General features: G+C 43.4%; 1 protein-coding gene across 11 annotated transcripts in view; it reads right to left on the minus strand.

Annotated features, from left to right (window-relative positions):
- The window catches only part of KCNIP1 (potassium voltage-gated channel interacting protein 1), an 849,721-nt gene that overhangs the window by 115,333 nt on the left and 708,505 nt on the right, over nt 1-25,883 (minus strand). For 2 of the 11 annotated variants that reach the window (XM_045026848.1, XM_045026847.1), the window contains exon 3: nt 1,926-1,979. The exons of 6 other annotated variants lie outside the window; for them this stretch is intronic. Coding sequence is in view for 1 of the 5 variants with exons in the window: in XM_045026842.1 (XP_044882777.1) it covers nt 20,807-20,915 (109 nt within the window). In the remaining 4 variants the exon portion in view is untranslated. Of the gene's footprint in view, nt 1-1,925; nt 1,980-20,806; nt 20,926-22,034; nt 22,090-25,883 lie in introns of those variants that run through there. 3 more of the 11 variants (XM_045026855.1, XM_045026842.1, XM_045026850.1) reach the window with 3 other exon arrangements.

Consider the following 25,883-nt stretch of genomic DNA (forward strand, 5'->3'; position numbering starts at 1 on the left):
TGACAACAGGTAAGACCTGTTTCTCTCTGTACTGTTGGTTCTGTAGGCTGTTAATAAAAGGCAAAGAGACAGCCATGTAAATAGTATTTGGGGGAGGAAAAAGACTTAATCATTGATAGGTAAAAATATCAAAATATGACAGCTGTTATCTGAGTATTATTTACAGTGTAGAGTAAAAGAAATTAAAACCATGCCTCATTCTAGCTTTGCCCCAGAAACAACTTCTCCCATGAATTGCTTAGGCAGTTAAAAGGAGCTTCATTATAAAAAATAATACTTTGCTCTTCACACCAGTACATCTCAAAGCGTTTTACCAAAAAGGTCAATATCATAATCCCCATTTTACAGATGAGTAAAATGAAGCACACAGAAATGAAGCAACTTGCCTAAGGTCAACTAGTAGGCCAATTGCAGTGCTGGAAATAGAACCTAGCTGTCTGGAGGCTCAGTCCAGCACTCTGTCCACTCGGCCACACTGCCCAGGGACAGGTCTATACTAGAAAAGCTACATTGGTGCAGCTGTAGCGCATCCATGAAGACACTTTATATTGATGGGAGAGCGCTCTCCCATTGGGATAATTATTCCATCTCTATGGGAGGTGGAAGTAGACCAGTATAGACAGCACTTAGGTTGCTGTAATTTGCATTGCTCAGGTCTTTTTCACACCCTTGATTGACATAACTTAGATCAACTTAGCCAGTAGTGTAGACCTCCCGTAAGTTTCAAACCAGAGCAACAAAGTAGGGGTCCATACTGTCAGCCTGCTCCCTTGACCATCATTACTTCAGTATTCCCTCAGCCAAGCGAGCTCTCATCCATACCCCAGTCTCCTTTGGATGGGATAAATTATTCCACTGCTCCAGATGGATCGGAACAGATGAAAGCACAGAGCTAAATGTTGTCATGTCATCAGCACACAGTAACACTGCATCCTATACTTCCACACTAACCCACTGAATAATCTTGTTGAGTAGTTAAATGTAAGGGAACTCAAACAAGAGTCCTCGGGATATCACTCTACCCTTTGGGATCTTGACCTTCCAGAAGGAGGGACTGTTGTGTGGCTAAAACAGAAGACTAGAAACCAGGAAATCTGAACTGTATTCCTAGCTCTGCCACTGACTTCTTCAGGGAAGTTCTACGGCCTGTATTATCCAAGGGGTCAGACCAAATGATCATAGTAGTCCCTTCTATCAGTCTGCAGGGAAAAAGAACGGAGCCACTCAAGCTGGCTCCATCTACCCCTTTGAGAGTCCACATGAATGTCAACATCACATGGTCAAAAGGTATCCAAGGTATCTGACAGAGCTAAAAGAATCAGCAAGGACATTCCATGTCCCTCCTATACTCCATATAGTCTCCATATTGTACTAGGCCTTAAACCAAGCTGACAGGGCATCAGAGATCTGATGGCTCCAGACACTGCTAGAACAAACAGTCTTCTCACCAGTCTTTTGCACATAAAAAAGAGTTTGAGGCAGAGTGATGTTTGGAAATACTTTCAATGCCAAGGGTCTAACAGTCACTTCCTTAAAACACTGATATCTTGCCCTCCCTTATAGGTATGGACAATTGACTCCACTAATGACCCAAAAACCTTCCTGCTGACTGTCAACAGCCAAGTGAGGCACGAATCTCACTCAAGTATAGTAGCTCACACTTCCCCACTGTTCCAGCTCTCAAAAATGAGTCCTGCTACCACAATACAAATAATAATAAACAACAAACACCAACACCAGCAGATACTAAGTCAGAGAACATTCAAATCGTCTTAGTTTGTGTTTAGCAATTTTTAAAATTCGTGTTCCTCACCTGCTAATTAATTAGGATTAAATTTGTTGGTGAAGATACGTTGCACAGAATATTGTACATAACCCATGAGGATTAATAGATAAAAACAAGAATGTGAAGTCCAATCTCTCACCTCTGTTGATGCCATGCAATTGTGCTTCTCCAAACTATCTGAAAGAAAAACTTCCTGAAAAAAATAATAAAATTTCTTGAAACACTTCAGGTTATATTTACAATCCTTTTTAACTGTGGGGAGCAATTTTTTGGTTAAGTTGTTCAGAAACAACTCCTCCTGCAACTCAAAGTAACTCTCATGAAATCGATGTACTGTAGAGTCTGACTCACTCACCATGAAATAGGACAGTTGGCCAAACTACATGTTGGGATGAAAGTCTCAAAGGGGGGCAGTAAATGACATGGGTGGGAGGGCTGAGCAATAAACAAGAAGTTTATTGAGGTTGATTGACCACAGCACAAATTTAGAACATCCTACAAAAAAGTCCAGTCCCCACTTCAGTGCATTAAGGAATGTTTAACTTAGTCATCTAGTTCTTCTAAAGCTGATATATGCAGACTGATTTTGGCAGCTTTTCAGATGAAGGCTTGCATTTTTCTTCAACAATATGAATAAGTGAATAATTGATTTTTCAGTTTAGTGGACAAACTGAAAAACAAAATGGTTTATTTTGAACAACACTGAATTTTTCCAGTGTTTTGTTTCAGTGACGCACCAAGAAAGAACACTTTTTAAGTGACTACCACATTAAGCAGCAGCACATACTCATCTTAGGCCCAATAATTTACTTGGGTGCTTTGATATGCTGATAGTGGTTCTTATCTATATTGAATTATGACAACTTGTCTTATTTTTTACCTTATTGTTGAAACTTCTGCTGAAAAAACCAACAAAGATTAGGGATGGATTGTGGCTAGCCCCGCATGGGTGTGCAATTAGAGGGAACGTGAGGAGAAGACTCAAGGTACAGCTACAATGAAAAAAAGAAAACACCGCAGAGAGTCTCAGAGTCTGGGTCAAGTGAGTTGGGTTTGTGGGGCTAACTCTATGGGGCTAAAAATAGCAGTGTAGATGTTCCCTCTTGGGCTGGAGCCTGGGCCTGAAACCCAGTGTGTGGGGGGGGAAAGGGGGTGTCTCAGAGCCTAGGCTCCAGTCTGAGCCTAAAACATCTATGCTGCTATTTTTATCCCCATAGCATGAGCCCTGAGAGCCTGAGTCAGTGGACCTGGGCTCTGATACTTGCTGACAAATTTTTAGGTTTTTTTGTAGTGTAGACATACCGGCAAAGCCTTCTGCCTCCATGTGTTTGAGCAAAGGGTGCCCGCAGACTCAGTCCCTTTACTCCCCAATATGCAAGGACTGGAAGTATCTAGAGTGTTAACACTGGTGCTAGGCATTCCGCAGTGTACACAGTGCACAAGCCAATGGACAAGGACAAGGTGAAAGCACCCTGTAAAAAGATGCCACAGCTCTTACTCTGGCTAACCGCTGGCTGAAAACCAAACAAACTTGTTAAATTATGTTTTTCCCCAACATCATTTTCATTTTGAAGGATTCAAAAAACTGACCCTTTTTTGGCCTTTCATTTTTTTTCAACTCTTATGAATATAAAAAAAAGATTACCAATGTTTTGTTTAACAAAATCCTAGCATTCAGTAATTTAAAAGCGTCAATAACATTGTTTCAATTAAAATTTGAACAATTTTCACACGACACTTCATTTTCTAAAAAGGCCATTTGACAAAAACATTTTTATCAAACATTTCGATCATACCCACTGCCCCCATCCTCCATAAAGCATCTGTCTGTAATAAGCCAGAATAAAGCCCTAAATATTCCTCTTACTATGAGAGTTACAACCAAATAATCTTTTGCAAATCACTCGAAGAAAATAAATCCCCCAATGATCACAGGGAATTAAGGAAAAAATAACCTTGCTTTGATATATGAATTTTTAAATTGAATACAAGAACATAACTTTTCAGCAAGGTTGTGCTCATTTTAGTTTTTGAATTAATGACAGGTAATATTTATTTTTTATTTAGTGAATTTCCTTCTTTATTAGTTATTTCTAATTGCTGGTTGTATTTATACAGAAACTGATTCCACCAAGTTTTGCATGGGTCCATATGCCACTAAATCAGAACTGAGTTTCTTTATTAAAGTTACAAATCTCTTTTCAAGTGCTACCACCTAACAGAAACAGAGGGCCAGATGTTTGTTTTAAATGTAGATATGCAAATATGGGTAAAATCCATATGCAATTACAGGACTTATTTGAATTTGCATTTACCACAACTATGGATATAAATCTAGGAATTGTGTGAGATATTTAATACTTCTTGCATACAATAGTATATGTTCTTTCTGGACATAATTTGAAAACAAGCATCTCAGGACAAGCATCTTGTTCCAAGCTATGTTCAGTGAAATAACTAAGACACTTATGTCATCTGACTCATCAATATCTCACTGTAACCCACTGCATTATTCTAACCATTAACAAACTTCTGAGTCAGCTCAAAACTTAAATTTTTCAAACAGCTCATGCTAATGGCACAATAACCACTTCTAATTAACAGAGTAATTAGTCTTTCACCTCCCCCTTTAGCACTTTATTAGTCACTCTGGAAATAGGTCCATTTATTTTTCTGGTCAATATCCAGAAGATCCAGGGAAGTCCCTTAAAGACTTTGGGGCATGGCAACTCCTCTGAAATGTTATGTTGAGTCTGTTGTACTCGGCCTTTCTGTTGATGGCCCATGTTACATTTGTTAATGAGTAATTTGCTCTTTCAGAAAAAAGTTATTCCTCGTCTATAATTTCCAGGTAGCCCTGTTTGACTTAAACATCTTTCTCCACTGCATACTGCTGATTAGTTCTGTCTAAAATCAGTGAAAAATCAAAGTATTATATGGTCCATAGGTTCTACCACAATATAAATATTAAAATAACTACAATTTTGTTCCAATAGTGCTTTCATTTAAATGGTATAACTATAAATAAACAGTGGTATCTTAATGTGTAGGTCTCATTTTACACTTTACATTTTACAGCCGAAGCAATTGAGGCACAGGGTGGTCATCTGACTCCTCCAAGGTCCCTGTCAGTGTGAAGTACAGTTGGGAACAGAATCCAGGTTTGCTGAATGCCAGCTCTATATTGAGAGAAAACATTCTGCAGCCTCAATGGATGTGTTACAGACATGTACCTCTACCTTACTCATTAAATTGCATGAAAATCTGATTTACAGGACTACATACAAGCATAGCTTGTTTCTCAGATAAGAATCTTAGAATACATCAGGAATATTTTTTCTTCTCATAATAAACTAGAACAGCAGTTCTCGACCTTTTCCATAACAGGACCATCCCGAGAGTCCCCTCCCACTTAGCAATATGGATGGGCTGAGTAATTGCAACCCCCAGGTTGAGATCTGATGGACTAGAACTAAAATTATACAATGCAGCTATCTGGGCAGTTTTAGAGTGAGAAGCCAAAGTTTCAGTGGGAATGGAGAACTCTCCACTTGCTTTTAGGGGAATGCAGTTAACAAGGAAATCCAAAGCTGTTCCTGAATATACATAAAGGAGAATCACAGGTTAATGTGCTACCTAGCATAACCTTGGTAAATGGTGTGCAATTCTGGAGACTGTAGTTTAGAAAGGTGTGACGAAGTGGGACTGTTCGTACTGGGGGCTGGGTACAGATCCTAAGTTTCTAGCAGCAAAAGGCCATGCAACCAAATGCCTGACGTTCTGTCGCCTAGCAACTGATGGCCGGGCCCCTCCCTGCAAAGGTGCATCTAAAGGTGTTGGAGACAAAGGGGTCAGGTGACCTCCTGGTCCGGGAAAGAAGCGGAGGAGAGAGGAGGGGCCGGAGGGGGTTGGGCAGACTGGAGTTGGCTGGGGATAGAGGGGAAGCAGGGAGAAAGGGCTCTGATCCCCAAGGGGGGCTGGGAGGCCCCAAAATGGACCTAACCGGGGGGATCCGGTTATCTGTGCCTGCAAGATCTGTGTTGGACTGTGTTCCTGTCGTCTAAATAAACCTTCTGCTTTACTGGCTGGCTGAGAGTCCTGGTGAATTGGCAGGGAGCCCGGGGGTGCAGGGCCTGACTCCCCTACACTCCGTGACAACTGGTGGCAGCGGTGGGATGACTGCACCCCATGGACGGCGTTTCCTGCAGTAAGTGACTGGGGCACAGTAAAACGACGGGGTGATTAACCCCTGGGAGAGTGTGACCAGAGAGCAGGACTTTGCAGTAACAGGGTCACCCAGGGGATCACAGCGAGGGATCCCAGGGGCGGAGGAGTCTGCAGCTCGACCCTGGCAGAGAGGGGGTGACCTCAAGGACTGATACACTAGGGGTCCCCCTGGAACCCGTGGGGGGCGGCGAACACCCCGGCCTACAAGTGGCCAGCAGGAAGATGTATGCCAAGCGGCGCAAGTGCGAACTGGTGGAGATTTGCAAACACAGGGGGCTGCGCAGTGGGAAACTAACCAAGGACCAGCTGATTGCCCGGCTGGAGGAGGCAGATCGTGTGAATGAACCGATCCCTGTCTCTGAGGGAAGCAGCCGGGCAGATGCAGCGCAGGCACCAGTGTCTGTCCCCGCTGGGAGTGGTCAGCCGGCCACTGAGGGCTCCCCGAGACCTCCCACCCCTAGGCCTAGGGGGAGGGGGAGGAGGAGCCCAGCTACCGAGGGCACCGTGACCCCCCCCGGCCAGCAGGGGATCCTCTCGGCGAAGCTCACCCCCCAGCCGGGAATCGTCCCGGCGACGCTCATCCGTGGAGCGACAGTGGCTGGAATGGGAGAGAGAGCTAAAACGGAGAGAGCTGGAGGATCGTAAGGAACAGAGGGAACATGAGGCGCGACAGAGGGAGCAGGAACGGGCGGAGAAAGAGCGACAGCGTCAACATGAGCTGGACCTGGCGAGGCTGGGGGGCAGCAGGCCCCGGGCGGTGGTGAGTGAAGGGGGGCCCAGGACTGCGCGGAGCTTTGATAAGTCCATCCTGGCCCCGCGCAAGGAGGGGGAGGACATGGGTGACTTCCTAGATGCCTTTGAGACGGCCTGTGAGCTGCACCAGGTGGATCCTGCGGACAGGCTCCGGGTTCTCACCCCCTTACTAGACCCCAAAGCCGTGGCATTGTACGGCCAGCTGGGAGAGGAGGAGAAAGGGAACTACGAACCATTCAAGCAGGCCCTGCTGCGCAAGTTTGGGCTGACCCCTGAGATGTACCGGGAGAGGTTCCGGAGTCAGGATAAAACCCCTGAGGTCTCCTATCTGCAACTGGCCGTCCGCATGGAGGGGTACGCCAGCAAGTGGGCAGATGGGGCCCAGACGAAGGGGGACCTGGTTAAACTGCTGGTACTGGAGCAGCTGTATGAGCGGTGCCCAGCTGACCTGAGGCTGTGGTTAAGGGACCAAAAGCCAGAGAACCCGCGACATGCAGGGCGGCTGGCCGATGACTATGTGAAGAGCTGGTTGGGGGGTGGCAGGGAGGAACCCCAAAGGAACAGGCCCGTCGCGACGCAGAGAGAGAGACATCCTGAGACCACCCAAAAGGGAGAGCCCCCGCCCAAAGGGAATGTCCAGCGCCAGGGACAACCGACCGGTTCGAGGGGACCAACGGGACATGCGCTGCTATCAATGTGGCCAGAAGGGCCACCTGCGGTCCCAGTGCCCCAAACTCCCGGACAAACTGAGCAGACTGACCCCACACCGGATTAACTGGGTAGAGACCCAGTCGGACGAGGGGCAGCGTTCGCAGGAAAGGGGGGCTGGCCGCGTACCACCTGCGAAGGAGGGAGGGGGGGCCCAGGTCGACCCCTCCGAGGGGCTGGATGCTCCCAACCCTGAGTTTTGGGTTTACAGGGTGGGCACGGGGCTACCCCTCCGGAAAGAGTGCCTTGTTCCCCTGGAGGTAGACGGGAGGGAGGTCACTGGGTACTGGGACACGGGCGCAGAGGTGACGCTGGCCCGGCCCGAGGTGGTGGACTCAGATCGGATGGTGCCCAACACCTACCTGACCCTGAGGGGTGTGATCGGGACCCCATTCAAGGTGCCTGTGGCGAGGGTACACCTGAAGTGGGGGGACAAGGAGGGCCCCAAGGACGTGGGGGTGCACCCACATTTGCCCACGGAGGTGTTAATGGGGGGGGATCTCGAGGACTGGCCAAGTAACACCCGGGGTGCCCTGGCCATGAACCATAGTCAGAGTCGACGCAGGGCTCTGCACCCTGACACCAGGGAAGGTACTCTGCCCGAGGCACCGGACCCTGACCCGGTGGGGAGGGAACGCCCAGGGACAGGGCTTAGAGAGGCTGTGGCCTCAGACCCAGCCGGGGAGAGAGAGCAGATCCCCGTCCCTGCCCCAGCGGCTGAGTACCAGGCCGCGGTGCGGGAAGACCCCTCCTTGCGGAGGATAGGGGACCTGGCCAGCCTCAGGGGGGGGGGGGGCGACAGACCATGGGACGAGGTGGCCGGAAAAGGTTCCTGTGGGAGAAGGGGTTCCTGTACCGAGAATGGGCTCCCCCAGGGAAAATGGAGTCAGGGGGGATCAGGAGGCAGCTGGTGGTACCCCAGGAGTATCGCCACCAGCTGCTGTGCCAGGCCCATGACATTCCCCCCTCAGGGCACCAGGGAGCCTGGCGTACCCAGCAGAGGCTGCTACAGAACTATTACTGGCCTGGGGTCTTTGCCCATGTCCGGCAGCACTGCCGCTCCTGTGACTTCTGCCAGAGGGGGAGGAAGGCCCGGGACAGGGGGAAGATGGCTGTAAGACCCTTGCCCCGCCCCGAGGAGCCTGTCCAGAGGGGGCCAGGGTCAAAAGGGGGGCTCTGAACCGAAAGAGCCCGAATCACAGCCCCCCAGACTGGAACGTGGGGAGAAGGCCCCAGCCCCGCGTGCACCCCAGGGGTATTGGGGTGGGGAAAGGGCGCGGGTGGCATAAGGCTTCCCCCCTGCAACCTGCAAGTACCCTCGAGTCCCCCCGACCTACAGGGGGGCAGGTAACTGGAATGACCTGGGGTAACTCTTCCCCCAGAATGGGGGGGGCTCTGGGGCAGCCATGGGAATGTAGGTGGGTTCGAACTTCCCCAGGTCACTGGCTGGAGTGTCCCCACTCAGTTCGGTCTCAAAGGGGGAAGAGGTGTGACGAAGTGGGACTGTTCGTACTGGGGCCTGGGTACAGATCCTAAGTTTCTAGCAGCAAAAGGCCATGCAACCAAATGCCTGACATTCTGTCGCCTAGCAACTGATGGCCGGGCCCCTCCCTGCAAAGGTGCATCTAAAGGTGTTGGAGACAAAGGGGTCAGGTGACCTCCTGGCCTGGGAAAGAAGCGGAGGAGAGAGGAGGGGCTGGAGGGGGTTGGGCAGACTGGAGTTGGCTGGGGATAGAGGGGAAGCAGGGAGAAAGGGCTCTGATCCCTGAGGGGGGCTGGGAGGCCCCAAAATGGACCTAACCGGGGGGATCCGGTTATCTGTGCCTGCAAGACCTGTGTTGGACTGTGTTCCTGTCATCTAAATAAACCTTCTGCTTTACTGGCTGGCTGAGAGTCCTGGTGAATCGGCAGGCAGCCCGGGGGTGCAGGGCCTGACTCCCCTACACTCCGTGACAAAAGGATATAGAAAATCTAGAGGACAATGAAACTGATAGAACACTAGATGGTTAAGATACACAGGGAGTTATTGAAGAAGATATGTTTATGTAGTCTAAAAAGAATTCAGGGGTGGCATATGCATAGCCAATAAATATCTTTAATTTAACAATATCAGTGAAGAAAGAGTTACTCAGTCTCAGATGATGGCAGAATAAGGTACTAGAGCATCCAGCTAAAGAAGGAAAAAGCTTAGGCTAGATATTAAGAAAAAGTTGCTTCTGCATATAGTCAGAATAGACTCCCAAGTCAGGTGGACAAAGAATGGTTGCAAAAGATTCAAGACCACAACCTCCACTAGGGAAAATTAGCATAGTTCCTTTGGCTCCATATAGAGGTACAAGGATCTGCCGATCTCATTGTCTTCCTTCAAATCCCTCTTTAAAACAAGGACTTATAGATACAAGCTATTTGTTAACGAATTGTCTCTACAGCTATTTTCATTATGGTAGCACTTGGGACCCTATTTTGCTAGGCAATGTACAAAACATAAAGACCCGCTCAGAGGAGCTTACAAACTAAGTATAAATCAAGACACAACAGGTGGACGCAGACAGATAGAGGATTATAAGGAAATAATCAGTCAATGCTGTAAGCATGAGAAAGCAGCAATCACCGTAGGCCAGCTCCCTTGTCACTGTGGAGTATTTTACAGGCATCACAACAGAGGAGAGTTTCTAGAGATGGTTGCTTCAAGATAGAGATGAAACAATGTTGTCAAGGAAGTTTACTCTGTCATTGCTTATGCTATACACATTTGTCCTTCCTGGGGATAAACAGAAATACAGTTTCTAGTGCTATACGTATGATACTATTTACAGGCAGTAAATTGACTTTTAGAAGTTTCCCATTCAGCAGTATGATGATCTGTCAACCTGTGGTGATGCTCGAGCCTATGAACTGATGGCTCTGAGCTGGTCAGTGAATCAAAGAACAATGTGACTGTGGCACATCCTGGGCTACATACTGCCTTTGACAGATGGTGGAACACAAAAGCTAAATTTGATGTCATACACGAATGAATCAAAGGTGGTACATGGCCCACAGTGCATTCTTGCTGCAGTGCTGGGAATAATATCAGTTAAAACTGTGTTACACAGTTTCACAATATCATTCACTACAGATGGGTTTACTAAAAACCAGGGAACAAAGATAAAGCCAAAACATAGGAGGAGAACATGGCACAAAGCCAACAAAATAGGATTTACATCTAGAGAAATAGCAAAAATGTTTTAAGTTAAATAAGAGTTGGAAAGGGATGTAGTTACACCTTGTAGTAATAAAAAATGTCATCAGAATTATTAAGTGTGAGTGTTCAAACCAGAAGCTACTAACCCCATAAAGTTAAATTGGGCTAAAGTATGACCTAAAATGGGTCAGGAAGATCAATGCACTATATGTCCCAAGTAACTGAAATGGCTGCAATTTAAAAATTACCAGATTTGTCTATTTAGTTTGCAATAGTGCTGCCTAAGAATAAGCATTCAAAACACAAAGTGAGAAAGGCAAAGCTGTGCTTGGGGAGAGAGAATAATCAAGGAAGAGAAACTGGAAATCTGACTGTAAGATTTTCAAAAGCATTGAAACCTCTGCAGTTAAGAGCTCTGATTTCCATATGTTTGATAGAAGGAAGAGACATACAGTCATGAACTGGCACAAAGGATGAGAACTGGTAAGGCAATGTCACATTTCTAGAAAATGGAGCAAACCAACTTAGCTCATGCCAATGATCTCAGATGGAAATAATATCTTGTTAGTTGGGCATTGGGTGTAAAAGAGTTATAGATCCCTGATTTTATGGGGTGGGGGAAGCAGCAGCAGGTGATTTGCAAGCTAGAATGGAGGCAAAATAGCAACAGGCTGTATGAGAAGGAAAACAGTAAGATTGCTTTGACTAGTAGATTTGAAGCCATACGATGTGTACGTACATACACACACACACGTGCTGAAAAGGCAGTTTTGGTGTAGTAACACTGTAAATTAACAGAAAATTCCTGTTTTAATAGAAAGGTTTAATAGAAAGCAGCAGAATTATGAGATAGATTGAAATATAATCACGACTGTAGCTCTACATGCATCATTTTGTAAGCAAGTACTAATGAGTTACTGCTACATTTAACTGAATCAGTACAGACTCATACAGTAGAAGCAGAACCCGATCCCTCTACGAAACTCAAGAGTAAAAAGGTTGGACTTGCTTTCCTGAAAGAGTGCTGAATGCCTCAGTGTTAAACAAAACACAAAATAAATGGTATCAATAATTCAAATGAAGTTCCCAAAATGTAGTCTGTGACTCTGCGGTTAATCCACAAAGTCAGACCCCTCCTTATATCTTTGGCATAGCTGAAACGGAGAGAAAAGTCATTAAACACCAGAAGCAACTGTCGAAAGCTAATCTGGAGAGAATTCTCAAGTGCTAACAAATGCCACCAGGACTGGAAAATCAGGAAATGATGTGCAACACATAGAATTCCCCTCCATTTGCTGATCAGCAAGCAACAGCCAAGGCTGGGTATAAGCCAACCAATCCTTGGTAGTTTCTGCAATAGACTGTCTAATGAAGTCTAGCAGCCAGAGAATTATGTGAGAGATAAAATACTGAAAGTTGAGAACACTGAGAGAAATCCAGTGATTTCATTAAAGGAACCCAGCAGTGATTAAAAGTTAGAATAACAGATAGCTAAATAATAGAATATAATTCATAAGTGCATATATGCACACGCCAGTTACCCATACAGAACACCTATCTATGTAAAAAGAATATCAATGTTGAACATATGAGCAATCAAAAATTAGGAAATGCCAAAATTAAGGTTGCCTGCACAACCTTAGCTCTTCCCCCTGATTTGTATACTTTACAATATTGTATTTAATCACGAGTACAATAATGAGGACAAAATGCACAAAGAGTTAAGATTGTACAGGCGGCCCTAATTCTGGTGTTTCCTGACATGCGTGCTTCACTTATTTTAATGTAGGTTTTTTTTCTGACAGTTAAGTAGCCTCCATTACAACTGAATATTAATTATGTATATATGTATGCGTACGCACACACACACAGATCCACTTACACTGACATTTCCAGCACACTTAGATGCATTGTCAAATATTATTTTCTAAGATACTTGTCACTGGCGCATCTCAATTACAGTCACTGTTTCACTGATACTTTCCTGACGGAAGTCCAGGTTGCTGCTGAAGCTAGAGACACAGGATCTGAATGCATGAGAAAGAAGAACTTCATAACTATTGTAAGATACATGGCTTTATTTTTTAGAAAAGACTCCTAGCTAATTTAACCTTAAAACACTTAGATTACCTCACCACACTCTGGCATTCCATAAAACATTGAGGTCCAGCAGAGTTGCGAGGATGTAATAATCACAATAAGAGTTTTAGACTATGTTTATTATGGACTGAATTTATGTATTTCCACCCATAAGCAGGGAGCGAACCATATCAATTCACCAAGAATGATACATTGTAGAGCAAAATAATCATCAAAAACAACAAAAATTAAAATCTCCATCAGATAGCACAGTTTGCATCTCTTTGGCAATACTTTGCACTGAATACAAAATGGCTGCCCATCATGGCAGACAGTAGAGTCCTTAAAAATATAGAGGTTTAGTACACGGAAAATAAAGGTAGGACAGTTATGTAGCTAAATAGACCTGTGTTTTTAAATTCTCATTTCAAAGTTATTTTACAATAAAGTTTTCACATTTTACCATTGGTTAAGTTCTCAAATGGGTGGTTTGTCAGGGTTTATACTTCAATTAACTCCCCCCCCCTCGCCCAAAGAAATAAGTTAATTTTTACCTTTCAAAGTTTTAGAGTCTCCTGGCTTTCTTATATAGGGAAATACTGTGCTGCATTCCATGTGCATCAAATTACTGTGTGTCAAACTGCCATGGTAGCAGGTTCCTACATGAATGAACACTATTTTTCACTTAACCCCCCAAAACTTTTTATTCATTTACTCCCCTTTGTTCTCAATGGCAGAGACCAGAAGGATATTTTTTTTTATAATGAATTGTAGTTTTCCTTTCACCTGTTGAAGCAGGTTCAGAAAAAAGAAGCTCCAGATAGAAAAATGAAGTTCAAGAAAAACAAGATGCAGAAGTACCTAAGAAACACAAAGCATTACAAGAAGCATTAGCTAGCAAGAGAATGTCAGCAGGTACACCAAACTTTATTTCTACATCCTAACTAAACAACTATGAGGGTGAGGGGGACAGATTATAGCAAGCAATCATAAAGCATAAACATCATACTGTAGTAAAAGCAACTGAGAACCAGATTACACTCTGCACCAGGTCATCTAAGCAGCTATCACTGATCACCATCACCCTCAACCTCAGAGAAGATTTATTGTAATAATACATTGCACTTTTGCAGCATCTTTCATTTCAGATGCTCAAAGAGTTTTATGAACATTAATTAAGCTTCTTAACTTCTATTTGAAGTAAACAGCATTGCCCTGATTTAACAGACAGGGAAACTGATGCAGTGGGACACAGAACCAGAGTAGAGCTAAATGAACAACTGATTTTTTAGTTGGTGGCTGAACAGAATAATTCACTTAGTTTCTAACTGAATTTTTTCAGTTTGTTTTACCAAAATGAAAAACCAGAAAGATTTAATTGGTTCAGTTTGAAATGACTTTTTCTAAAGGAAATGTCACTTAGAAATGACATTTTTGAAAATGGTTATATCTAAACAAGATATTCAAATGGTTCATTTTGAAAACGATATGAACTGGTTTGGACTTTTTAATTTTTTTTTCTTTTTTATTCAGTCAAAACTATTTGCTGAATTTGATCTGAATTTTTTAAATAGCTTCAGTCACTCTGAAACTGCAGTTTCTGGCAAATTTACTATTCCTCCCAAAATTTTGTGCAGCTCTAAACCCAGAGTCCTGTCTCCATGTGCTGCTCAGACCACTACCAGCACTAAATGGTACTTTGATATTATGGTGATTGGTACCTTAGAAAGAACCTAAAATAGCCTTCTTTGTATGAATGTGGTAAACCTAAGTTCATCCCCAGTTTCTTGCAAGGGCCCACTTGGGTTCTCAGTCTGCTAGGATAACAGAAAGTGGAGGCATTGTTCATTTTTTCACATTGAGGGGTGGGCTTACAGTAGACCAACAAACAGGGGCGGCTCTAGGAATTTCACCGCCCCAAGCACGGCGGCACGCCGCGGGGGGCACTCTGGCGGTCGCTGGTCCCGCGGCTCCAATGGACCTCCTGCAGACATGCCTGCGGGAGGTCCACCGGAGCCGCCTGCCGCCCTCCCAGCGACAGGCAGAGCACCCCCCACGACATGCCGCCCCAAGCACACGCTTGGCGCGCTGGGGTCTGTAGCCGGCCCTGCCAACAAAGCTGGAAAAGTGGGCTGTTGTGGAGGGCATGTGGTCAGAGCAGTTGGGGGATGGGCTGATTCAGTGCATCAATGACAGTGCTGGGCAACCTGTGGCCCATCAGGGTAATCCGCTGGCAGACCACCAGACAATTTGTTTATATTTGCATGGCCGCCCGCAGCTCCCAGTGGCCGTGGATCGCTGTTCCTGTCCAATGGGAGTTGCGGGAAGTGGTTGCAGCAGCTCCCATTGGCAAACTGCGGCCACTGGGAGCTGTGGGGGGCTGTGCAAATGTAAACAAACCATCTGGCGGTCTGCCAGCGGATTACCCTGATGGGCCACGTGCGGCCCGCAGGTCACAGGTTGCCCGCCACTGATCTATGATATAGCCTCTTCCAGCAGGCCACTGTGCAGCCTCAGACACTGCTGTCCCTGGGCAGAATCCCCAGAAGGAGGACAGCAGCAGAAACTGCACTTCCCCTATCCAGCGCAGGAAGCCCTAGTGAGGGTTTTCCCGTGGTGCAGTTTGCACAAACCAGCACTAGCTCAGAGTCTGTTAGGTGTGCTACAAATGGTTCCCCCATGTCTCACTTTATTTCTCCTCCTCAGTGGTTTTTTTTTTAATGGGGGTCACAGAAACACAAAGCTCCAGTTCACTGGATTACACTTCCTTTGTTCCCTCTTCTCCCTTTGGTCTCTCTAAAGCTCTTTGAAATAACACAAGCAAAAGTGGGGTTTGGAGTTCAGTCTAGGCTCCCATTTCCCCTCTTGTAGCTCTTATCTTTATGAATTCTGAGTTGCATGCATAAAAATTCCCCACACATCAAGTCAAGAACAGACATTCTCTGACAATCCCCAGTCCCACCTGAAGCTTGTGTCTAACCAACAACCCCAGAAAAAATAAACTGAGTTTGAAAGGACTGCAGGAGCCAACGATTTGATTATGAATTGTGACATCCCCATGGTTCCTCTGGATCCCAACTGTGGGGATGTTTGAATTTGCAGGAAGGGCCATGGCATAATTCCTGCTCATGTTTTTTTTTTAGACTCTTTCCAACACAAAAAAGGCACATCCCTATGCTTTCTAAAGAGCAAGTTGCCCTTGTCCACGGACCATAAGATCTGAGGGAATTTGCTAGTTGGCAATTGTCAATAGGAGTGAAAAAGATTTTTGCATTTCTGCACATAATGCAGGCATAGAGCAGAGTACACTGCAATATGCCATAGGGGGGACAGCAAGGTATGCATCACCACACTGGAAACCAAGCCTGTAACTGCCGATTCCTACTGCCTTATCTGGAAATTACTTTATAGTTGTTGCAAAAAGGAATTTAGTAACAGTCATACCCAAACAGACTCTCTAATCTAGCATTCTGTCTCCTGCAATGACTAATGCCAGATGCTTCAAAGGAAAGATTAAGCCCCCTATAATATATCTAATAATACAACTGATTAAAGATTTGCAACCTGAAATCTAAGAATTGATGGTGGAGGTCAGCAAATCTGTCAGAGTTCCTTAACTGAGGATACACACAAGCCAGATGCCACAGGGTCAATGAGCAAAATCATTCAGATTTCACTAGGAGGTTCAGGTTATACAGAACTCAAATATGCAGGGGCACACCCACATCCCCTCACCTCCCAGAGTTCCTTACACTGTCCTCTACTACCCCGCTTTACGTCCCGGTACTGGCACCCTACCAACTCTTGCCTCTGCTGCCTGTGGGATGTGGTCAAGAGGCTTGGAAATCCCTTGATGAGATAAAGTGGCAGAGAAGTTTTCTAGTGCTCTCTGGAGACCCTTAGGATCTGGTATCAGGGCCAACAGAGATGGCAGGAATGGTGGCCGATATCTAGTAATGGTAAGGTTGGTTGAGTCCCAGGTTTGGTGGAACAGGTCACTGAGTGGGGGAGCAGGCTGGGAATGAAGACTGTACAAACCACAACAGTACTGGTCTGCAACAGTTCATGGACCTAGGCCCTGACCCAAATACCTCCTGATCTGTGGTGACTTCACAGTTCCAAATGAACTTTTGGACAGCCCTAGTGAATGGTCATATTGTTGCCCTATTCTAGTGTAACAAGATGTGCTATTCCTAGTCACATACTTCAGGTGTCTAATTCTTTTCAGGGTTCTACTAAACTATTTGTCTCAGCAACATCATGAAACAATGGAGTTCCACCGGTTGATTATACATTATTTACAGATTGCTGAATCATGCACCAGAGTAGAGTAGTTGCTATCCTTTTACACTGAGACAGTTTTAGAGAGCAAAACCCACAACCCATTCAGCTGAGAAGAAATCTGTCACCACTGTAGTTTTCTCCTGTGAAATGACTGAGAACAGCCAAGACGACAGCCCTACCAGATAGAAACACACATACTGTGGGGCTCACAACAAATTTTTCTGCATTAAAAGTTAAATCTCTGACTCACAATATTCAAGTGGTACCTTTAAACAGTACTTAGTTCTCAGGATTTTAAACCCTGGTGGTGGTATTATTTAATCAATGATGATAGCTGTCCAAAACCACACATCATATTTGATCTGGATCTCTCTCTATTCAGAAGAAATAAAATTTATCAGCACTACAAGGATATCCAAATGATTGATGGATGGAACAAAGCTAGAAGAGTTAGAGCCAAACTCATAAAGGAGTTCTAGAATAGCCAGCATTTGCTCTTATGAGGAGAGTTCTTGGTCCTTTGACAACCAAGGATTACCATAAAATTCACAAAATGTTTTCTTGAATGCCATTTAATGTGAATAATTAATTATGACAACATCCCCACCACTTGCTAGGAAACTAATAATTGACTCTTACCTCATTCTTTTTGAATTTGGTTGTCTCCTGCAAGCAAGTTTGGTATTACCAACATGAAACTGTGAAATTATGAATAAGGTGGAAGCATGGGAGAGGCTGAACAACAGGAAACAGTGAAACCCGTAATGTGAAATTCTGTAAAATGAACATCATGCATTTGGCACAGCGCTGATCACGCAAGGGGTTGCTCTTTGCAGGGAAGTTTACTGGGTTCAGGTTATGTGGATCTCACACCCCTTCTGTTTCAGGTTGGAAGGAATGCAGAATCCCAAAGTCAATCACCTATTAAACTGTTCTGTTCCCCCTAGTTTAGGGTTTTGTTAAGAGAGTTTTATGCAGGTCTAAGTTTTTCTCAGATTTCCAATTGGATTCTTAGGCTGCAATCCCGTAACACAGCCCAGGATGGGTAGACCTCTGCACTTGTGCCAAAGGCCATTGGACTCACCTGCACGACATTCATTGCAGGATCCAGACCTTACTTATGAAATATAACTAGGAAACAGTAGCTGAGAGTCAAGATACTGAGCATTATGTATATTGAACTGCAGAAAATTCTAAGAAGTGTCTTATATTTATTGAACTGCCAATCACACAGTAGTTACTATTCCATAAATCCAGCTTTTCATATTACCCTAATGCAGAATTGGTATCCAATCACTTCTTGTGAAAAAGCAACATGAATGAGTAGTTTCTAAATAAGCATGTTTTACCTGCAAGAGTTGACATAATACAAATTCTAAAAGGAAATAACAGCGTGACCAATTTCAGGCAATTGGGAGCCAGTTTGCTTAAATAGTGCAGTGTCTAATTTTAGGGCTATTACACACAGTCATGAAACCGCACATGGAATCACTTGCCTCTAGATAAACAAAAGCAGTGATCATCTACACTGAATGTAAAGGCAAGCTAGAAATATTTATGCTGCAACCCCATGACCAGGGCTCCAACATGTTATGGGAATACAAATCATCATAATAATGTACCACACTTACCCACTGTTACCTAACAGATCAAATAAAAAGTTTCGTGCTGAACTTAAAGATTTCCAAGGGCTTGATGTCTGCAATACTTATTCATGTGACATCTGTACAACTACCTGCAAGTGTAAGTGTTACTCAGCATAAGTAAGGGATCAAAGAATTCAGGTCCCAAAGGGAGGGAAAGCTCCTATAACTTGTGAACAGTAACTGTACATTTCTCAGACTCCTGCAGAATCCTAAGTGGACAATTCTGAAGTCAGGAAGGAAAAAAAAAAGCAACAATCAAAGAAGAGGTTTATTTGATGGTGCGCCTATACTTTGTCAGATAGTCCATTAGTACTGTGAGACGTTCTAACTAGGGTGCTCACTGCAAAGATTTTAGAGGCACAACAATGCCACGTTCTGCACCTGAATGGGCTGAATGATGCTGTTACACATTGGTTAGAAACCTGCATCCAGGACTGTTTAGTGAAAGCAATTCATTAAGGATTAATTGCTCACTAAAATACCAATATACTATAGGATACAGCTGGACTAGAGGAATGGACTGCTCTACAACAGGGCTACTTTTAACATTTATTACTTCCCTTTACCTTTGAATGGACATCTTTCTCCTTTGTCCCTTATTTGAATTTCCTGGGGAAACATTGTGGAGACTGGTCTGGGTAAGTAATCTGTTTTAAAAGTGGATTTACTATCAGTAGCTCTGGAAAGAATATGTAGAAATGTCCTGGCACTTAAACAGGTAGCAGTGCAACTGCCTCCGCACTTCATTTTACATTTCTTCCCAACACATTTTATGAAGGTGAGTGTATCTTTTGAAATCGATAGTTACTGTTACGTCATTTTTTCTGGTGGGGGAGGTGGGGAACAGATCTTATTGGAGTTCAATTCATGTAAGGGTAGACTAAAGCTGTTGTGTTTCACTCCTGTTATAGGGAAAACACAAGCATGTATGTATTGACAATACATGCAACTTAAATCTTCTACTCTAATATTCTAAATAAAAAAAATCTTTTCTATAGGTCACAATTTATTTTTATATTTTGTTAACCATCAGTGAAAACTTTCTACCCATCCGGTATCTTATAGCACAGTGATTTTTACAATGACTGGGTTAAAATTAATATGCTGCCTTTCCTCCCAACATCATTCAGTAAAAGATAAAACTTGTACTTAAGGAGAATACTAATTGATGTATTTCTTTCTTTAATTTCTCACTAAATAGTCTGACAATTTTACATAACCCATATTTCAAAGGAAACCTCTGTCAAGAAACTGCTGTCTTTATTATGATTTCAGACAATTCTGCTCCTCTGTTAGGAAAACTTGGCACCGTTAATCATCTATGCATGAGTGAACTCCTAGAGATCTGCCAGGGACTACTGGCTTCCCTCTTCTTTTTTTTTTTTTTAAATTTTTATTTGTTTCATACCAATGGTTGTTTTTTAATGAATTTCACCATTGGGGTGAGTGTCACTGTGTGGTTAGAAAACATTCTGCTATTGCCTAAATTTACTTAAATAATTCAAATACATATGCTTTGCCTGTTCCTATCAAATATCATAGAAAAATATTTCTTTACTAAATCTGACAGAGAGAGACCAGTCCCCTCAGGATAGTTCTTCAAATGAGAAACATTTTTTCTACTTAATTTATTTTGTCTCTGGTTTCTCTTATTAGTCTCTGAAGCATCTAGAATAAGAAATACTCACAAAAAAAGTTCCTTTTGTACTACATACATTCAAGCGGTTTTTATTTTCTTCAGGTCACAAGAGTCGCAGGAGTACTGTGTCTAGTGAACCATAGCATGAATTATTAGTAGTGCTTCCACTACCTGAAAAGAGACTTTTGTTCCCAAAGAGAGGGTAAAACAAAAATAATACTTAGATAAAAGAAAAGTAGCGTGTGTGGCAAAAATCACAACATAAAATGCCCCTCAGCTATGGTAACATTCCAAAAGCTAACACAAGCCCTTGAAATAAAGCACAAAGCCTAACTCCAGCACTAAAGACCATATGACTTACAAAGCATGAAGATGAGGATGAGAAATAAGAGCATTGAAAAGCTGATGCTTTATTTCCCTCAACCTGCTACTCACAGTGATTTTTTTGAAATACACTTAAATAAAGGCAAATAGGAGCTGGAAAGCTTGGAGGTTCTTACCATCTGACAAGTCAATTAGCCCGAGGTAGTGCAAAAGTTTCAGAGAAGAACACACCACCACCACAATCCCTAAAGTCTGGAGTCCCTCTGACTCTCCTTTATTCCACATCCTTTAAGGCACCACACAGATACCCACTGGTGTGCTAGCCAAACAACTGGCAGACATCTAATGCTGGGAAATCATCTGTTTGAAGCTTTTCTTCCTGCTGCTCAGTAAGTATCTGGCTCATTTTCTCTCTTCGTGTGTGTGTGTGTGTGTCTCTCTCTCTCTCTCTGCGTTTCTCATCCTCTCCCCCTATTTCCATTTCTTCTCTCTCTCTCACATGCAAGCAATTTCTGCATTTAACAGTAATCTATGGTTTTATTTTCTCTCCCCCCTCAGGCAATTCTCCCACGAGTTTACTCTGCTCCTGAACAACTTAGCATTATGTTGCCTACCTCGGCAATGTTACACATGATTTTTAAATCTGTGTAAACAATAATTTTCTGTTTTGCTTTGGTTTTTTTTGTAACCTTACTAATGTAGATGCTTTTTGCAAATTCTTCTGCAGTACTGCATGGAAAGGAAACGCAAAGCTTGGGGGAAAACATTTTAAGACATTCAGCAGGAAGAATTCAAAGTATACCAGTGACAGGTCAGGATATATTCAATGAGCCCCCCCCACCCCCACACACACTTGTAAATCAGCATAGGAACCAGGACTTCACTACCACTTGAGCTAAAGGAACAACTCCATTTGCTGGTAGCTGTAGTAGGCTCTGATACTCTTTGGATTACCTATTAGAGAGGAACACAGTGCACTTAGCCATTCTGTAACATATGCACAGAAGTCTCAGTGGACCAAAATCTGGCCTGACATGGGCTCCAATTGGAGGCAGGCAAACAAGACTAATAATGTTGCAGTTTGTTATAGCTTATTCTTGCAACATTTTACTGGGCTGGCTACTTTCCCCCCACTAATGAGTAAAGATGTCATGTATTTTTTCCATCGTCACCATGGGAGAATAAATTTTGTGCCTCGGCTGGTAATTTTCGGGACTATTGTTGCAGGGCTCCAATAACACTGAATGTTTTTCATCTTTAAAGCACTTTGTAAACATCAAGTGAGTCTCACAACATATCTACGGATAGATTTTATTATCCCCATATTACAGGAGTAGAGACTCGAAGAATGAGTCAGGAGCAGAATTAGAACATTGGGTCCCATATTTATGCTCAGGGAATTACCTCATACTTTTCTCTAATCATATCCCTCACCGCTGCTACCTTTGCTCATTCGTTGCTTCTCCAAAAATCCTCTTGTCTCTGTTTAACAACACTTTCAGGGACACAGCTGACATGTCAAGAGTCCAAAGCAGAATGTTCATGCCCAGCTAATAGAGCCTCACAGTGTTACTATGGTGCTTGACTGCAGGGCTTCTACCTTCTTTATGATTATTTGTATAGATAACAAGGTTACTTAATAACACTGGGAAAATTGTAGAACAGAGCAAGACAGTATTTCTTCAGATGTAATAGTCTGGACCAATGAATATTCAGTAAGGCCAAAGGAGTTTTTAATTAAAGCACCTGAGCAGAAACAGAACAAAGGGTATGTCTGTGCTGCAATCAGAGGTATGATTGCTGCATGTACAATCATACCAGAACTAACTTTAATTTAATTAGTTCAGGTGCCAATATCAGTGAAGGTGTGGTGGAATGGACTTCTGTGCAGACTAGCCACCTGAGCAAATACCCAGAGTCCTTGTCAGGATTGTACAACCCATGCTTAAACTAGTGCTGCTGCATCTTCGCTGCTACTGGTACAGTACTCATGCAGCCTAGTTTGGCTATGTCTACACATGGTGTTGTCACACTTCCGATTGCAGGGTAAACATACCCATTACCTGGTTTCATCTCTAAACACTATCTTTGTGACAAAAGAGACCTCTGATGCTAACTAAGGAGGTGGCTTTTCTCTCCATGAAGAATGGTCTGGGGGGGGGTCAAAGCACTGACCTGTGTTTTGGGAGTTCTGGGTCTATCCACAGCTCTGCTAAAGACTTTCTTCTTCTTCACATGAACTCTCTGGACCTCAGTTTTCCTTTGGTGCAACAGGAAAAATGTGTGCTACCAGAACCCCAAAGGGACGTTGGGAGGGTTGGTGTTTAAAGAACTTTGAGATCCTCCAAAAGAAACCATCTTAAAAGTAATATTATCAAATATTATAGGTGGCCATGCTATTAGTTGTGAACAATTTATCTTTTCCCATACACAGATGGCCCATGAACAGATCAGGGTTTTGCAAATGTATTAGTATTCATAAGTGTTCAGTCAATAGTATTCATCTATCCACATTCTTACACAGTGCTCATCAGTATGATATATGAGCCATTCCTATTTAAGAATGTAGTTACTCTAAAGAGGTTTTGTGCGCTGTTTGTAGCATCCACCTCACAAGATATTCAATATTCTGGCCGAATGACAGTTCATTAAGTCACATGCTATAGTTTCTGTTCCCTGATTGAGTGACCAAAAGAGGAGCAACATCTGGAGAAATCAATAAGCTACTGAGTCTCTCAGAAAGGAGTGGGAGCATTTTAAGGAGAAATACACAATAAACAAGACTAGATATTCTTAGTGTATTTAAAATTTTATTCTGTCCTGTTTTGCACAAAAATATCATTATATTTGATTATTAATGTGAACCACAGAATTTAAAATAGCTGGGTTCCTTTCTGCCAGAGGAAAGGAGAAATATATAGGGCAGATTTACTGGCAGTCTAGTAGACCTGCACTCTTTTGTCTCATGTCACTTCCTACCAAGCAATTGAATGTACATTGTATACAGTAGTCAAGGGAGACCTTCTGGTATGAATGTGTACACTGACAACAAATATACTAGTTTGTCCACAAATACATTTATCCACAAAGAAATACCTGTATTAGCACAAAAAAAGATTCTTCCCAATCATACAAACAAAAGCTAATATATAACATTCACAGAATAATCCAGTGGTTAGGGCACTCTCACTTTGGATGTGGTGGGAAACCCACGCTGAAGTCCTTGCCTGATTTGGAGCAGAGATTTAAACCCAGGTCTCTCTCATCCCCAGTGAGTTCCCTAAACACAAGTCTATCAGCTACCCTGGGGTGGGTGGGTTGCTGTGTGTGTATGCATCTCTCCCTCTGCCCCCACTCTAGGCAGGACAGGAAAAATTTCAAAATCTCAAAAAGTTTTGGGTAACAGGAAAACAGTTTTCCACCTACCTCTAAATTAGAGTTTCCACTAAATGCAACCATGAGTACTACTTAAACCTGCAACTTGATTTTAAAAGTTATGCTCATCCATTCAGGCAGCCAAACCATACCATGGGATCGACACATCCAATCAAAACAACTCCACTTTTGAATATCAAATACACACAACAAAATGATGCTGAATGAGTTATTACCCAAGAATTACTCACAGTAAGGGCTTGGTGAGTAATTCTGCACAATACAGTCAAGAAAAGTGCCATCTTTTTAAAGACAACATGCAAAGAGAGGTGAAATTTGTTGTATAAATTGCTCCTTACAATTTATTCACCTTTCTCTAAATATTATGCACTGTCCACATGCAGTTCTCTGGGATCATTATTTAATCTTTATTTTCTCTTTCTTCTAGTCAGTATTTTTATTGCTTCTGATCACAACTTGAATCAGCTTCACTTACACCTGGATCTGGAACATGGATAATTGGGATACAGGACAGCTTATCAGGGAAAGGAGTAGGGAACTCTGAGGTTCCCAGAATTTCCATCTACCACAATTTTGTCATGAATTTCATGATGTTTGATGCTTTTCTTAAAGCCCCATCCCCACAAGATGAGTGATGACAAGAGAATCTCAGATTTCATTTTTTAAGAGTAAGTTTTTAGCCCCTGGAAATTTCCACCACTTGCATCTGAAGAAGTGGGTATTCACCCACGAAAGCTCATGCTGCAAAATGTCTGTTAGTCTATAAGGTGCCACAGGATTCTTTGCTGCTTTTACAGATCCAGACTAACACGGCTATTCCTCTGATATTTTTAGCCATGGTTACAGAGGAAAACTTGGAATTGTGACCCTGTAGATCCTAAGAGTTTAAAAACCAGAAAGAAAATAATAACAATGAACTTTTTTTTAACGCTCATCATTTGTAAACTGGTCTTGTGATTTGGGGGGCATTACTCATGGTTCTTCAACATTTGGGGTTAGCAATAGTGGGTTCCATCAGAGTTTCCTCAATATTGTTCATTTGGGGGAGGGAGACAACTCCCACAATCCAAGGATCTTGGAGATTACCTGAAGCCAGCACCATGCCTGTGGCGGCTGCACACTGCAAAAACTCCAAGACCTCTCTACCCCGATAGCCCAATTTCGGCCATGCTGCCTGGGAGTCACACAGTCACCACAGCATCTTAGCCACTACAATGTGGGTTTCACAGTGCTGAGGGGCTCCACTCAGTTCGGTATAGCCTCAAGCTGAATTCCCTGCTGGTTGCTAAGGGAGAAAACATGCACCATGCAGCTGTCCTATCCAATCCGCAATGAACTTTCCGCTGGGGGTTACTGGGGTAGAGAGGTATGAGGAAGCAGCTTCCCCTGTGATCACCACGCTGCACGACAGCTGTCAGCATGCAGCTCCTCACACAGAATTCAGGCCCTCTGGTGTGTAACTAACTGAAAAGATGAGCTCTCTGGTTCTACTTTAACATTTACACTGTCAGGAATAATTGAGCAGGAAGTTGGCTGCATTCTTACTGAGATATACTTGTGCTGGGATTTAAACAAGATGAAGAGGTGCTGCTCAGCTTAGCTCCCCGTAGGACCCTGCACAGAAGCACATTGTCAGATCTTCAGAAGATGAAAAAATATTGATCAGCTGTAGAGGTGAGGAACATATAGCTTATCTACACCTAGATGTTTTATAAGAGCTTCTCATGGGGCCTCAAGTAAAACCCAACATTCAATGAGCCTCAAACTTGACTTGGATTCCAAACTTTTGGCGCTCTCTGGCATTAATTACATTCCGTAACAATAAGACTTTCTGAAATTCTATAACAGCTTTCAGTT

This window comes from Mauremys mutica, chromosome 8, assembly GCF_020497125.1.
Source record: "Mauremys mutica isolate MM-2020 ecotype Southern chromosome 8, ASM2049712v1, whole genome shotgun sequence".
Classification (NCBI taxonomy): Eukaryota; Metazoa; Chordata; order Testudines; family Geoemydidae; genus Mauremys; species Mauremys mutica.